We start from the raw sequence: 17,270 nt of genomic DNA, 5'->3' as shown, positions 1-17,270 counted from the left end.
TATATTAGACAAAACTACAAAAATGGTCCCTGCAGTATGTAATTATTATAGGATTTGGTCCAACCCATACTTTTTTGGATTTGTGGTGTTTGTTTGTGGTTTTGGTCCCTATCCAAACCGAAAAGACTAAATTTCCCTTCTGATTTTTTTTGTATGTTTTTTTCTATTTAATTTACAGTTTTATTAGATTAAAATATAAGGCCCACAATCTCTCTCTCTCTCTCTCTCTCTCTCTCTCTCTCGTTTCCCAACTGAACCATAAAAAAAGCTCATAAAGATAACGTTTGCTTCATACTTTTTGATATGATGATTTCTTCAAGTTCGTTTGTTTCTTTGTTAATTTGGGTTTTGGGGTTTTCTTTAAAATATATATTCCCTTTCAATTTCTTTGTCATGGATGCTTTTGTACTTGATTTTGTTTTTGTATCTGTGAATGAATCTAAATTGATGTTTTATAGATTGTATGTTTGAAAATACAAAGATTTTATGCGTTGTGATTTCATGAGCTCTATCAACATGAACATTTTTTTTATCATCAATATTTAGACCCAAATTGGTCTAATTTCTTTATCTAGTTTTTTTTTTTTTTTTTTTTTTTTTTTTTTTTTGTGGTTATGCTCCACGACATCTAAAGCCTTGTGTGAATTGATTCAAGAATGAGGAGTTCCCCTTCGTTCTTTGCTTGTTTACATCCTTCCTAATGCAATCGTTGATAAAAGAAAGAGACATGTGAAGGTTGATTCGAAAGGGATGACTTTCTTTCTTTCTCTCTCTATATTTATCTCTCTCGATTTCCATTTATTTCTTGTTATTGGTGTCATCTTGTATATATGAAACCTAATGAACAGGTGATTGATCACTTAAATTCATATATACCAAAATAAAGAAGATTAAACCATTCAAAAAAAAGGTTATCAATCGATCATCAAATCAACCCAACTAACCCATACCAAAGCTCAACTCTAGATATACCTTGGAACCAATTTCTTTGACTTCTTGTGAGTTTTTTGATAAGCATGTAATGATTATGTGACTGAGAACTTGAGTCGCTTCCTCCTGCATCTTGTCGTCACCCAATGAACGAGTAAAAAAACATGGATTTGAGATTGAATAGTTTGAAGGATGGATTAAGATGAGTTCCCTGTTAAAAAGTTTGGATTTATTTGATATGTTCGATTTGGGTGTTTATCATTTTTAGTTTAAAGAACATAATTAATGTTTTGGGCCTGCAAAAAGGTTGTTTGGTTTGAGAAGATGAATTGTGGGTGGCTTTATGCATGAGAGAAATAGAGAGGGAGAGAGAATATATATATATATATATATATATATATATATATATATATATATATATATATATAGAGAGAGAGAGAGAGAGAGAGAGAGATACTAAGGGTATTTTAGTCTTTTGAATTTTGGGAGAGACTTTTTTCTACATACAAACATGTTTAAATGGACCAACAATCCAAAAAGGTTATGGTTTTAATCAAATCTAAAAAAATGCATAGCAAAGAGATATTTTTTGTTGTTTTTATCAATGTATTATTATTTTTCTAAAGAAATAAAAGATGTAAAAAACCTATTACTTTATAATTAATTTCGTAAAATAACTAACATTTTGGGTTTAACTTTTTAAATATAAATTAGTTTTCCACATATAAATTCTCGTGTATTTTTATTTTGGTTGGTTTAGTTAGCTTGCATGTAATCTTTTGGTAACATATAAATAATTATTAAAAAAACTTTATATTTGACAAAAAAAAATTGTTTTGACTAACATGTTGGTTTTGGCTTATAATTCATTTAGTCTTAGTTGTTATTGTTTTGGTGTTATTGATGATTTCCAACATTTAAAATCTGGAAAAAAATAGATTGTTATGGAATTAGATAAAAAAAAGTTGTGTCTTATTCTTCTTAGCAAAACACATATTAAAATTTATTTGCACGATACTTAGAGATTGCAGCGGATAAATAAAATCGGTATAGTTTGGTTTGGTATCTTAGTGAGTAGCTCCATTAGATTGTTTTCAAAATAAAACATAAATACAACTCCTAAACTCTGATATTTAAAAATCTATTTTCAATTTTCATATTGTTCTCGTTAAACAATATTTTCTATCTTAGAAGTGATTTGATCAATAATATTCCCATTAGATTTCTCTAAGACTTTTTTTTTCCACCAATAGTATATCAATAATAGCAATTCAACAAATTCCTTAGATATTGCATTCTAATTCATTTTCAAAACAACAAACATAAAAGCTTTGGTTATTAAATGCATTATGATATGATTCCTCTAAAGTTAGCATACAAAAATGTCTTATTATACTCACTAGTTAATGTCTTGTATATTTTCTGTAAAGTGTAATATGTAATTTGTTTATCTATAAATAAAATGCACTTCCACCTTATTCAGTGTGATGAAATTTATTCTCATTGTATCTACAACCGTTTAATCCCACCCTTAATCTCTTCATCTCCCCTTCTTCACTTCGTCTTCTTCTTCTTTGTTTATGCAACTCCTCCCCCATGGCGTCCTCCTTTCAAAGTGAATAAATTATTACAAGATAATTCCTTATGGCATGCATACTTGGGGCGTACGCATGGCGTAGTCCATTTAATGAATCACACATGCATGTGGGTATGTAGGGCGTATGTGGCCAATAAACAAACCCTAATTTTTTAGGGTTTGAACACTATTTAAACATCCTTAACTCTCCAAAACATTTTCCCTCATCAGCCTCCATCTCTCAAATCGCCACTTGCAAACCTTAATCCATTGTATGAGTCTTTGAGCTTGAAAGTGCATTTTTGGTGTTCTTAAAGGAGGGAGAACAAATTGGAATCATCTTGGAAGCTCAAGGCAACCTAGATCCAGAAGTATCTCACCCTCAAGAATCTTTTAGAGGTATAAAGTCCAATTCTTGATGGGTTATTTGCTTAGATCTTTCTAATCTAGAGTTTGTGTACATTTTGGTCCTATAGTTTTGGTCTAGTGGAGTATGAGCTACTCCATGTCCTTGAATTGTAGTTTTATGTAGTTTTAAGCTCATGGGTTCATAAAAATGAGAGCTTGAACACTCTCATTAATCCATGTAGAAGTTTTGGAGCTTTGGATGGCTTTTGGACCAAGGGTTTGAGTTTATACCCTCTTGTATGCATGTAAATGGATAAAGTCAGAGACTTTACCCATTAACACGTCCCTTGTTACATGGATCTCTGGAGCTTGGTGCTTTGGATTGATGAAATAAGTACTTAATGAGGAATTGGGGATTTAACTCTGGTACGTTGGGCGTACTGAGCCTAGGTGGAATCTTTGACTTTTTGAAATTGACTTTGACCAAGATTTTGACCACGTTTGACTTAGGGGTATTTTGGGTATTTTGAGTAAGTAGTTTGAGATTAGGTCATTGTTTGTTGTATAAGTGACATGTAGAGTCAACAGTTGGAGTTGTTATCCTTTCAACTACATTTCAAACTATGAGGTGAGTTTCCTCACTGAACTTGTGGGTCGAAGGCACTAATGTCAGCCTAGTAGATTATATATCCTGGATTAGGATGTTACTACGATGTAGATATCTGTCAAGATTTGCATGTTTATTTATTTGTTGTTATATGTCTATCTGTTGCATATGTCGATATAATGCGGTTTGGTTGAAGCAATATTGCTTTGTGCGGAAGCCAACAAACCCGAGAGCAAGTCAGACATAAGTTGTGGGTCAAAAAGACAAGCCAAACTTATGTTGTGGGCTCGAGAGCAATCCAAACATGAGTTGTAGGCTAGGAAGGCAAGCCATACTCATGTTGTGGACTTAGGGGTAATCTAGTCTGATGGTTATGGACCCAATATCCATGTTGTTTTATGTTTGTGTGGTGGTATTTTGGTGGAACTCACTAAGCTTTCGCTTAAAGTTTAAGTGTTATGTATCAGGTACTTTTGATGACTGAGGCAAGACGAATGCGTGATCGTACATATCATTCGGTGACATGTTTTGGAGATGTTATGATACATTGATTTTGGAATATTTATACTTGATACTGGTTTCTTATGACTTGGGGTTTTTATTAGAGACAATGATTTTCCTTTAATTAAAAATGAAAAATTTATTTGTGATTTTTGGACGTTACAGAATAATCAAATGGTTCCTCTACTCACATATCAAAAAAATTTGGGGCATGTTGTTGGTACCTTTTCTCAAACCGGTTCTTGAACTTCTTATTAATAATAAATCACCATCGAATCCAGCTTACACAAAGTGATTGTAGGCTAATCAACGGGCCATCATTCTTCTTTGGGCATCACTTATAGAGGAAACTTCTTCTGAAATAGTCGGTCTTTCCACTACTCAATAGGGTTGGGATGCTCTTGAACATCCACATATCAACTCCTTTATTTAGTGGATTCAATCGTTACGATATCAACTTTGTTAATTGTCAAAAGGTTCATCCTTTGTTGCTGATTTCGGGCAAAAGTTCAAATTCATGTGTGATCAATTGGCGGCTGTTGGACATCATGTCGATGAACCATATAGGGTTTATTGGTTCATGTGTGGTCTCAGTTCATCATTTGAGACCTTTTTAAATATTATTTGAGCCTCCCGATCTCCCACTACTTTTCATGATCTTCTTGCTCAAGCTAAAGCACATGAGTTATTTTTACGCTCCTTACATGATACTATTTCTCCTTTAGTTACCTTTTCGGTTAATACCAACACACCTGCTCCCTTCGTGGACATGTTTGCAGGCCGATCAAGGGGCTATCATTCTTCTCCAGACATCACTTTCGGAGGAAACTTTTTCTAAAATCGTTAGTTTTTCCATTGCTCAACAAATATGGATTGTTCTTGAACACACATAAATCAACCCCTCTATTGAACAAGTTCAATTGTTACGAGATCAGCTCCATCAACTGTCAAAAATGATGGTTTTAGAGACATATATTGAATATCACACAACACATCAACATATATTCAACACACATGTCTCTACAACCATCATTTTCCATCGGGTCTACCTTGAGAGCACCTTAAAGACGAAGTATAATGACAATGTAAGATAACATTACTTATATATTTTGGGAAAACTACAATAAAGTCCCTACATATTGGCCTCATAATCAATTTAGCCCTTATATATTTTTTTTATTCAATTAAGTCCCAAATACCGGTAATCGTATTCAATTTAACCCTTTGACCCGGTCAACAAGTCATCCAACTTTCAAAAATTACATTTTCGGCCCAGATTTCAAAATTTATTACAAATTTGGTCCAAATTTTACATTTTTGGCCCAAGTTTTAAATTTTTTTACAAATTTGATCCAAAATTTACACTTTTTGCCCAAATTTTAGAATTTTATTATAAATTCATCCTAACTTTAGTCTTTTTTACAACTTTTTTTCTCAAAAGTTTGTTTCTAATATGTTGTTTCTTTAAAACTCATATTTATACAAAAAAAAACATATTTTCACATAAAAATCTTATTTTTTCTATATAAAAACTTTTTTTAAAAACTTTTTTGTATATGAAATATCTAATTATAAAAATAGGTTTGGATTATTTGTGTGATTTCTCTTAAAAAATCAATTAAGAAATTTAAAGTAACCCTAAATTATACTATTAAATTATAGTTTGTCAAAAACTAGTTACACTAGTTACCCTAAATTATACTATTAATATAGATATTTTAATATGTGTTCTATTTAGTGTGTATTCTTTTTTCTATGAGATTATAATATAGTTGTTTATATGTATGTTTCAATCTGTTGCATTTTCGTAAATTAAATCATACCTTCGATCACATATATACGACAAAAGGTATGTAAAGTTGTTATAATCTCATATATGACAATCCATATTGATTTCAGTAGGAGTTGTAACTATCAACGTTTATAATATTTTTTTACATTTGTTAAATGTCATTTTCTGCCAAAAACCTCCTTATCGACAAATGACAATTGCTCCATTCTAGATAGTTATTTTTTGTTATTACAACAAACAAAATTGACACATAAATCCGATTTTACAAAGAAGTTTAAATAAAGAAATCCAAAGTGATGATGAACCATATGTATGAACATGTATTCAGCGAGAAACAAAAAATATGAAGTTTTCAATATGCATCATCTTCTATTATTTAAACTTTTCCTATAAATGTGATTAAAGAACAAATAAATAATATTAAAATGAGTGTAACTAGTTTTTGACAAACTATAATTTAATAGTATAATTTAGGGTTACTTTTAATTTCTTAATTGATTTTTTAAGAGCAATCACACAAATAATCCAAACCTATTTTTATAATTAGATATTTCATATACAAAAAAGTTTTTAAAAAAAGTTTTTATATAGAAAAAATAAGATTTTTATGTGAAAATATGTTTTTTTTGTATAAATATGAGTTTTAAAGAAAAAACATATTAGAAACAAAGTTTTGAGAAAAAAGTTGTAAAGAGAACTAAAGTTAGGATGAATTCATAATAAAAATCCTAAAATTTGGGCAAAAAGGGTAAATTTTGGACCAAATTTTTAACAAAATTTATAATCTGGGCCAAAAGTGTAAAATTTGGACCAAATTTGTAATAAAATTTGAAATCTGGGCCGAAAATGTAATTTTGAAAGTTGGATGACCTGTTGACCGGGTCAAAGGGTTAAATTGAATACGATTACCGGTATTTGGGACTTAATTGAATAAAAAAAATATATAAGAGCTAAATCGATTATGAGGCCAATATGTAGGGACTTTATTGCAGTTTTCCCATATATTTTCGGTACCTTATTAAATATCATGCATTGCACTATTACATGTATTTTCGTTTATGATGTTTTGTTACATTATATAAAATCAAGTAACTGGAGCCCGCCCTTATCAGGTAAGGTATTACCTTACACATGGGAGGTGCAACGTTCGAAACCTGGGGGGTTTAATTAAGAGTTTATGAGGAAAGGGTATGCAATGCACTTAGATGTCTTAACGTATCTCCTAAGGAGCAAGCCATCACCTCTTATCTTTGCAAAAACGGGGAGTCGTGGCAAGACATCGAAAACCCATTTATGAAGTTATAACAATGTACTTTGACTTATATAATGTTTTTCCAAAAATGTAGTTCTATAGCTTTAAAAAAGTTATAAAGAAATATTAAGAAATTTTAAATAAACTTTGATGAAGTTATGAGGTTGTTACATTTATATATAAAATGCTTGTTCATTTACGTATTGTTCTTATGATGTCTAGATCCTCTCCGGTTAACTAGGATTTCCATGTCATACTTTCTATTTTGACATGTACTTATGTTAGTAGCGGGTATGTAGTGATGTTATGCAGGCTAAGAAGCTTGATGATATTTAAAGATTAATTATGATGGTATATTTGAAATAGTTAGACACTTTACAATTACTTATTTTGTTAATTATGATGTCATCGTATGAACTTTTGATAATGTACTCTCAATGTTAAAAGTTTTCCGCATGTTACTTATTGCACAGCCTCCTGATTTTTTTTACAATTAGCCCATCTACTTTAAATTTATATATATTAGACCCAAAAATATCAAATTTTGGCTGTGCCCTCCCTGCTCATTGATTTTTATACATATTATATTTCCGGCCCTCCAAATCAATAGTTGAAGCTCCGCCCCTATTGCAAAGTACTTGTATAATGGATGTTTCATAATACGGTTCATCTTTTAAAGCTCGTCCCCTTGATTCAAAATGCCGAAATATCTTTATACAACATGTGTGAAGAAGAAAGTCTCATGTTGAATTCTTTGAATAGCATGTTGGTTCCATCACAACAATCATTAAAAATAATATATATGACCTCTATAATGGGTGAAGAAACCCTCACCACTTATGTTTTTATCCACATAGACCGATTAATAACATGAAAAATACATCATAGTCAATAAACACGTTATAGCTATATTTTTAATCTTAAAATCTATATCTACATACATGATTTTGGAACTTTCAATCCATGTGACCTAAGAAAAGCATTATGAAACTCTGCCATCCGTAACTGACATTCCCATCCTATTACATCGATAAATTGTACATCTTGTGAACACATACATAACACGTTTGTCGCAAAAAAATTTCGTTTTATATATGTGGTTGTCTTCGAATGACACAAGACCCTTTATGTATGTTCCATCTAAAGTTCATAGATAATTTCTTTATCAAGAAAAAAAAATGTTAAAAATATATTAAAATCAACCAAATAAAATTTTTATGGAATCCTTTTAAATCCAATTCCATTCAATTTCACAACCAAACATAAAAATTCATATTCCAATTCCACCAAATGAAGTCAATCCCGCCTAACCAAAGGCACTCTTGTACATACATAAATGGATAAAGTTGCTCATAACTCGCACAAAAAATGATAGTCTTTACCGGAACAGTATCCAATCTTTTCACGCGAACAGCCGTCCAGGCCACGAATTCAAGCAATGGTGCACCGCCTCCGGACAGTCGCAACCTACCAGCACCATCACCGCTACCGCCACCGCCTCGAACCCCTCTGCTATCATCCCCGAAGCCATCTTGGATTGTTAGAACAGAGGTAAGGTAACACTTTCTTAAATTGATATTTATACATGCTGGTTTTGTTGCTGCTGTAATTCGTAATGAAACTTAATTTAATTATCCGTTACTGTATTGATCGAAACCTGACAAATAGTTGGAGCATGAGAGTTATGGATTTGGGGAAAACTGTTGCGATTTTGAACAGGTTTTGATTATTTGAAGTTGTGACTGTTTAGATCTCATCCGATACAAAGTTTGTTCCGTTTACAGGCGATCAAATCGAACTTCCCATGCTCATTTGACCTCTTAATTGTTTGTATATAAGTCGAAAACATAGTAAATAGCTAGAAGTAAAGTGAATTAACGAAGGCATTATGTTCATATAACTGGGAGCTCAAATAGTTGAAAATTGATTTCTTGATTTGCCCTTGTTTTGTTGGTGTTTTTTGAAGAATACCTGGTATCCAAATTGCTCTTTTTTTTTCTTGCAGTCTAATGTTAGATTAGAGAAAAGACCAAAACCAGATCCTTCATGTGTCGTATGCAAAGGGAGTGGAAGAGTAGATTGTTTTGATTGTTGTGGAAAAGGTTAGCTTTTTCCCTCACTTCCATAAAAAAACACAAATGCATCAACACTTGCTAGTTTTTCCTTTTCTTGTGGGCCCTTTTGTTACACAGAAGAACAGAACATGTAGTACTATGTTTGTCATGTATGTGTTACAAGTGATGTTTCTTTATATTTTGTTTCAGGAAGGACAAACAATGTTGACTTAGCAATGCTTCCAAATGGGGAGTGGCCAAAATGGTAAAGTATCCTAAATCTTGAGCATTTTTCTAAAAAAAGTGTTTTTTTTTTCCAGACGAATTATGCATCCATGTTTTCAATCTATAACCAAAATATGTAACCATGTTCATCCCACAAATGTTTATTTTTGCAACATAATGTTTGACTTTTTGACCAATTTGAGGTTTTACACAGGTGCAAGACATGTGGTGGGAGTGGGCTTGGCTATTGCTCAAGGTGTCTTGGGACAGGGGAATACAGGTATCTTATGGGATTTCAATTTATGAAGAAAGATAATGATGGAAATGGAGGAAATTACAAGGTTCGTGATATGTTAAGAAATCGCAAGAGTGCAGCAGATTTGCTTCCAAATGATGAAACAGCTTAGAAGTTGACATACCACTACATTTTTCAAATCTGGTCCTTATCGGGTTTAAATCTACAACAGCCACCCTTCATCTTCCGGTTGAGAGCCGGATGGCCCATAATATTTGTGGTCACTCATCAGATATTCCATTCATCACAAAACAAAGAAAGATTTATGGATCACCAATGAGGTGTGAATAAAATAGAAACAGAAATGTTGAACAAGGGTTGAAATGTGAAATGGTGTAAACAGAAGGTTTTATTAATGATTGGAGGTTAAAAAAATTAAAACATTCTTTTTGGTTTTTATGTGGTTAGAATCTAATTTGTAATGGATTTAGGTTTATGTATCTATTGTAAGTAAATCGAAAGAAAAGTGTTTGATTTCAATGTTTTTCTCTTGTCGCATCTTGAGTTAAAAAAAAAAAAAATCAAAAGATTTTCCCTAGGTGTTATTTTTAAAGGTCTCAACTCTTGGATAGTCACATGCCTTCTTTTGTGGATGATTTGCTCTTTCCTAATGGACCAGATGATTTGTAGGGTAATGTGCGAGTCTGAGGTTTTTTCTTATGCAAAAGAAACAAAAACCGAACTAAAAATAAAAAATATATATATATATATATATATATAAACCTTAAACCATTGAGTTTAATTTTAGAAAAGAAGCAATTTTGTATGGTCATGGTGGTTTTTTGTTTTAAATCCTGAAATAAGAAAGGATGTGAATCAATCTTAATATGATGTAATTTGTAAATTATTTAGGACCAAATACATAAATGTCACTATATTTTGACCATTTTTATTTGGGAAATTGAGTAATCTAACTCATATAAATGAGTTTTTTTTTTAATAAAGAAAATAACCATTTTTTCAGTTTTTGAAAAATGATTACAATCTCCTAAATGTCTCATTGCGGACTACTTTTCATTTTTTTTTCAAAGAATGCTCCGTTCCGGATTTGATCTTCAAATTCTTCCGGAATTATCTTTAGGTTTTTTCCCATTTTTTTTTTGAAAAAATATCTTCCATTTATATCCGAAATGTTCATTTCTAAGGGTTTAATATCCCAATTTTTCAATAAAATGTATGATTTTATACACTAATATCAATATCGTATATAATTTATATTTAGGCGCTGATATTGCCACTGTAACTTTTTATGTTTCCACTGAAAGAATATAAATTGTCAATTATGCCCCTACTACCTGAGAAAAAGAAATAACAATCTTTATTTAAAAAAACCCATGATCTTCGCCTGGTAGTATCCCTCGTAGATGTATTGTAGGTGATGAATCATCTGTAAAAGTAGAACTTCGTTGACTTCAAAAGATACAAAAATTTCATGAGTATTGTACCATTGTATTGTGTTATTAAAAAAATATATTCTTTAATCACTGTTTCAACTCTATCATCCCCACCAACATCATCGTTTCCGATCATCATTTTTCTCCGGCCACCAATCTTCTTTTCTCAACTACTAAATCCAAATGGTTGACCTTGTTAGTAGAAACCAAATTCCCGGCGATTCCCACCATCGGTACCCTTTTTATCCAACATGATACTCTCCAATGAAATGGTTGTGAGTTTCTCCAGTTTGTTTGAAATCCAAATCTTTTTTTAAACAACCTGTGATTCTATGCAGAACCAAGTTTGTTTTCTTAATCTCTCTAGGTTTATAGGCGTTGCAAGTGGGATAAAGTTCCTACCTTGGCGGTCATCTTTTTCGTGGTGTCTATCAACTCGACGAGGAAGAGACAGAGATAAATAGGGACGAGAAGGGTGATAGAGTTTATTGGTTCTGATCATTGTCTCTCGCAAGGTTGCTTGTGATAAATAGGGTTAGTCTGTTTGAGTGGGTGATCTGTTTTTTTTTCAGCAGTGAGAGAGACAATTGGGATAAAGGAGGTGGAGCGTTGTTGGGTATGGTTGGCTCGAGCATTTGGGAAATTTAGTAGCTGAGAAAAGAAGAATGGTGGCCGGAAAATAAATGATGACCGGAAAAAAAAATTGTTTTGTCCGGAAACAATGAGGTTACGGGTTGGGAACTGAGGATAATAGAGTTGAAACGGTAATTAAAAGGTTTACAATAAATAATAAAACCATCAAAAAATTATAATTTGGCATACATCGGTAATTACTTTAGGGGCATAGTTGTCAATTCAAATTTTATTTCAGTGGAAGCATTAAAATTTGCAGTGGCAATATCACCTCCCTTATATTTACTATATTTGTTTAACTCTTTGTTAAATTTAAGTAAAAAACGATTTTTTTTCGAAATTCCGGAACTTTTCTTCGGATTTCAGACTTGTTCTTGAAATTCCGGAGTTTTTTTTTTCAAAATCCGAAATTTTAATCCAGAATGTGAATAGTAGTCCGGAATGTCATTCTGGAATCACTAAAAAAATGTTTTTTCTTTGTCCGGAATATTCATTCCGGTCAAAGTGGTTATTTTTGCTAGAAGAAAAAAGTTAGGTTATTTTTTCAAGTAAACATTTAAAAGAGGTTAGATTACTCAATTTTCTTTTTTATTTTTATTATTTAACTGTTATATTTCAGTTTTGTTGATAACAACCCTTAAGTTTTAATTTTTTTTCTATGGAACATTTTGACATGCTATACCATGTTAAAGTAGGAAGAATATAATTCTTTTGTCAAAATGCATGGTTTTATTAGAACGTTTAGACTAGGAACATTAAATATATGTTATTACACCACTTTTATATGTTATCTTAACTTTCACACCATAAAAAAAATAATGTTTTTATCTTATAACATGTTGAGAGAGAGAGAGAGAGAGAGAGAGAGAGAGAGAGAGAGAGAGAGAGAGAGAGAGAGAGAGAGAGATGATTTGATTGACTTAATCACCCCTTGCAAAATGTCATAACGACCACAAGAAGCACCATAACACCGCCAGGAGGGGCGATGTTCCCCGTGTTATGTTGCCGTTCAGATATGTCCACGTAGATTTTGACAAAATATCGTACATATATGCTCTAAAACACTAAATTTTGACAAAATATTTGTGACTTAAAAACGTTTGACTTTACAAAATTATAAAATATTGATAGTTTTTATTGAGGTAACTGAAATATAATTATTAAACCCCATAAATGATCAAAATATAATGGTTTTTACTTTTTAGATGGGTATAGATATATTAGCTCTTAACTTCTTAACATGATTTTTTTAGAACAACTTCCTTACATGATTAATTCTTTTAAACTCGTAGTTTTCATTGCACTCCATTTGGTTATTGTTCTTAGATATGAATTTATAGATTTTTTCCCATTATATTGAGAGATTCGATAGATATTTTTTCAAGCTTTCAATGATTTTGATTTCAACAACAACAAGCTCCTACATTTGATTGCTACTTTTAGTGCTTTATGCGGTTAAAAACCGATAAAATTAACCTAAAACCAAACAAAATCGTTTTTTTTTTGAGATAGAAACCGAATTCTTCTGGTTTCATTTTAGTTTTAATTAAAAGCCAAAACCGAACCAAACTATGTTGACCCACTTTCAAAGAAGGGTAAAAGCAAACGACACATAAATAACTTAAACTCGAATACAAGCCTTTTAACTTTAAGGCACTTTATACAAATTCTACGTATGATACTATAGTCTACATCACAACAACAATAAACAATCGTGCCCAACCCCTCCCCTCATTAAATAAACCCAAATATGCCCGGGCCTATCTCATTATCTTCATAGCATATTACGAACCCAAACTTTCTTCGATTACCCTTAATTGTGTTTCACACACACTTTTATGTATCAGATGCACATATACGCATCTGATACATACAAAGTACTCATCTGATGTGTACAACACCAAAATACGCATCAGATGCGTACATACATACAGGAGCTAGTTGCGCCAACTATTTTGCCTCTTGGCTTCAAACGCGGACCCATCATTGAGCATATCTTGAGCATCTGTTTCCATGCCAAGCTTAGAAAGAGCCAACGCTTGCATGTAAAACGCGGTGGGCCACTCGGGCAGACAAACCTGAGCTTGCATTGCGTCTCGCAATGCAAGCTCAGGCTGCCCGATCATCATGTAAGAGAGTGCCCGTCTCACAAAAATCGTGCCCGAAGGGACCGGCATCATTGAAACCAACTATGCATTTTGAAACAAGAAAATGGTTAAATTGAAATTTGTATTTGTTTTTTTTTTTTTAAATCAATCAAGAAATAAGTAATTAATTAATTACCTTGGAATAATGTTCAACAGAACCTTTGAAATCCTTGTCTCTAAATGCAATGTCTCCAAACTTTTTTGTGTTTAGCATGTCTTGCACTTGTTGAGTCCATTCTTGGAATGATAGCTTCAACAACATAAAGATTTACCAACATATCAATATAGCCAATTTACTTTATTGCCATTATGAATAAAAAATAAAATACATTTCTCATATTGTTAACAAGAGTAAAAAGTACATTGTTATTATGCATTATACTCACCTCATTTTCGGCCCCCTCTTCATCTCTGTATCCTGTTTTAAGCAACATGTCATGTACTGCAGTAAGATCCATTCTTGCACATGCTTTTCCAAGAGGAGAAACTATGGTGGGGACCACTGCCACTGCCACTGCTACTGGAGTTACTGTTTTTATCAAACCCATCAACACATGTGATGCAACCTGAAAATTTTACAAATTTCTACTCAAAATAATATTTTTTTTTAATATCATTTATCCAATGTGGGAAAGATAAGACTGTGTAGTCTCACATCTGTCTGTTTTTGAAGGGGAGCAACTGATGTGAGAAGAAACTTAATATCTGGACGATCTCGCCCCTCGTATTGAAGACACTTTGAAGCAAGTTCCACCATTGCAGTTGCATCTTCATCACCATATTGCCCTTCCAATGATGAATCCATCAACAACAATATGTTTTTTCCACGTATTAAATCTAATGCCTGAATAGAAATAATCAAACACATGATAATTAGTGTTGTTTCTTTTTTACTTAATGGACTTCAATCTGATAAAAAAAAAATACATATATTTACATGACTTGGAGGTATATGCTTTCCACTCAAAAGATCCAGTAAGACAGTTCCATAGCTGTAAATCACACTCTCTGGAATAACCCTGCCTGCAAAACACAAAATGAGACTTTTTCATTAAGTCTTTAACTTTTTTTACAAATTTACCCTCAATCCTCATTTTAAGTACTGAAATTTTAAAATATGAGAAAGTATGAAAGAGGTGCCACCTGTCCGCAAAAACTCAGGGGGAGTATAAGCAAGATTAGTACTATAACTCTTCCCATCTCGACTATTTTTCATTAAACCAAAACTAGATAACCGAGGATCACCATCCTATCACAAAAAAAATAAAAAAGTGCAATAAAACTTAATTTACAAATAAAGATTATTCATTTATCAAGTACATAACATGAGGAAAATATGTATTGTACTTTGTACCTCATCAAAGAGGACTCTATATGCATTTAGATCATGATAGATTTTCCTATTTTCAGTATTGCAATGGTCAAGAGCTTGTGCAATATGGTTTGCAACTCTCACACGCATTTCCCATGGCAAAGGTTGTTTATCCCCTAACATTTGTAACATGTTAAAACACAATTAGTAAAAAGTAAAAAACTAGTCCAAATGTGAAAAGTGAGAGAGAAAAAGAAATGTGTGTTGTATTGTGTATGAATTATAATGGAAAAGCATACAATGAAATAGATGCTTTGAGAGGGTATCATTGGGCATGTATTCAGCGACTAAAAGACGTTCTTCTCCCTCAGCACAACACCCAATTAAGTTAACCAATCTCTTGTGTCTAACCTTGCCAACACCAGCAGCTTCTGCCTATAAAGAATGCTCAATAAGATAACTATGAGAAAAGGAGGGTATTTATGTCTTTTGCACAAGGTGATCGAGAGCAAGTAATAAAACCATCCATTTTTTAGGATATTTGAATATTTCACAATTGCAAATAAAAAAGCAAAATTAAAGCTAGAAAGCCTTCATTGTGGAATTAACATTTTGTTATGTGTATTTGTGTCAAGAAGGCCACCACATTTCTTAAGAAAGCAACTTTCTTGGTAACCCTAAATTGCTTTACCTTTTCATTCAAAAAGGAAAGAAATCATTATCTCGCTTTTCATAGAAACAAACTTTTCCTTATTAAGTTCACAATCATAAGAGGGACAAATTGCAACAGAGAGCAAGTCGTTTTCACTTCAGTTCTTTATCGTGAAATTTTGATTTTTTTAATAAAAACTTCCGTAAGTAAATTTATTGCAAAGAAATCAGTGCTCATGAAACACGATTCAAGCTCTTTAGCATTGTTTAAAGAAGAAATAAAAAGAAACCTAGAAACTGAATATGAAAAGCAGAAAGAAGCCACAAAAATCATGGATACATACCACGAATTGTTGTGGGTCGGGCCAAGAGAGCTTGGAAAAACGTTTAATGGCGACGACTTTATTGCTACGAAGCTTCCCTCGATAAACCACATTCGGAGCTTTCTCTCCGCTCTCTGAAACTATAAGCTCGCTGCTGAACCCATTCGTTGCAGCTCGAAGCTCCGTCAGTTCGAACTCTTTGAATGCGGGGACTCCTTGATCTTGATCTTGTTGATCTGATCCTTCATCTCCATTGGCTTTTTTTCAGCAATTTATAACAAGAAAACAATCAATCAGTATCGATGGTATAAAAAATCCAAAAATAATACTCCTTATTAACGAGCTACACTTGCTTTTTAACTTAGAGATACCGACAATAAGCAAATAGAACAATGTTGCTGTTAAAAGTTACATGATTTGGGTTTTGAAAAGGACAAGATTCAACATCGGAAATCAGTGTAAGGGAATATAAGAGGATTGTGAAATACTACCTGGATCTGGTTTGGATTCAGGGACTTGATCAGGAGTTTGAACATTGGCGGTTTTGGACTGGAAACAGCCCATTGTTGATGAAGTTTGTTCACATAAAATTTGCTCAGAGCTCTTGTGATGAAGTTTGTGCGCTAAAGGACAAAAACCCTAGAAATGTAGAGGTGTAAAAATGGAGTGTTGTGAAGCTCTGTGAGGGAGAAGGAGCAAATTACAGGGGAAGAAAGAGAGTACAGTGGTTGTGATTGGGGGTGGGGTGGGGGTAGGGGTGGCGGAGGAGAAGTCACATGATAAGTCGACGATGAGCACGTGATCGTGGCAGGGGTTTTTGAAAGTTACTCATTTCTCCAAGGAAGTTATATTTTTTTTTAAAGAAAATGCAAATTAGTTTTTTTTTTTTTCAAATATTATTATATTTTTTAATTTATTGTTTATATTCTTGGTATTCATTTTAGTACTTATAACTAAAAAAAGCCTATCGTTCACTCCATTTTATTCATTTCTCATTTCCAGTTGCATCCATTTCTTAACATAACACTGAGTTGTGTCACCGGTTCCTCTAAGACCATGCAATGGAGGAACCATGCAATACACCTCTTACCGCATACCGTGATATAGTGCGGTATGCGGTAAACAGTGCACCAACCCCCCAAATAAAAGTGTGGTATGCATAGAATGCGTTACAATTTTACCGCACTATAAAGAGTAGTCATTCCTTTAAATATTGAACTTCATGCATAA

The 17,270-nt window shown here is 32.6% G+C and overlaps 2 protein-coding genes across 2 annotated transcripts; one reads left to right on the top strand and one right to left on the bottom strand.

The window, feature by feature from the left end:
• The first annotated feature begins 8,272 nt into the window (after positions 1 to 8,272).
• On the top strand, positions 8,273 to 10,060 carry LOC111905995 (uncharacterized). The gene is made up of 4 exons (XM_023901733.3): positions 8,273 to 8,557; positions 9,012 to 9,108; positions 9,271 to 9,325; positions 9,500 to 10,060. Exons 1-4 carry the CDS (start codon positions 8,375 to 8,377, stop codon positions 9,690 to 9,692), a joined length of 528 nt encoding a protein of 175 aa, XP_023757501.1. The 5' UTR covers positions 8,273 to 8,374; the 3' UTR covers positions 9,693 to 10,060.
• Positions 10,061 to 13,203: 3,143 nt separating this feature from the next.
• On the bottom strand, positions 13,204 to 16,800 carry LOC111905996 (serine/threonine-protein kinase BSK2). The gene is made up of 10 exons (XM_023901734.3): positions 16,532 to 16,800; positions 16,062 to 16,297; positions 15,366 to 15,501; positions 15,109 to 15,242; positions 14,898 to 15,003; positions 14,692 to 14,777; positions 14,410 to 14,598; positions 14,141 to 14,320; positions 13,891 to 14,004; positions 13,204 to 13,796 (listed from the first exon to the last, which is right to left on the bottom strand). Exons 1-10 carry the CDS (start codon positions 16,602 to 16,604, stop codon positions 13,545 to 13,547), a joined length of 1,506 nt encoding a protein of 501 aa, XP_023757502.1. The 5' UTR covers positions 16,605 to 16,800; the 3' UTR covers positions 13,204 to 13,544.
• Between the last annotated feature and the right edge of the window lie 470 nt (positions 16,801 to 17,270).

The sequence above is a fragment of the Lactuca sativa genome, chromosome 7 (assembly GCF_002870075.4).
Source record: "Lactuca sativa cultivar Salinas chromosome 7, Lsat_Salinas_v11, whole genome shotgun sequence".
Classification (NCBI taxonomy): domain Eukaryota; kingdom Viridiplantae; phylum Streptophyta; class Magnoliopsida; order Asterales; family Asteraceae; genus Lactuca; species Lactuca sativa.
The sequence above is the reverse complement of the archived record's forward strand: the minus strand, read 5'-3'. Positions and strand labels throughout refer to the sequence as shown.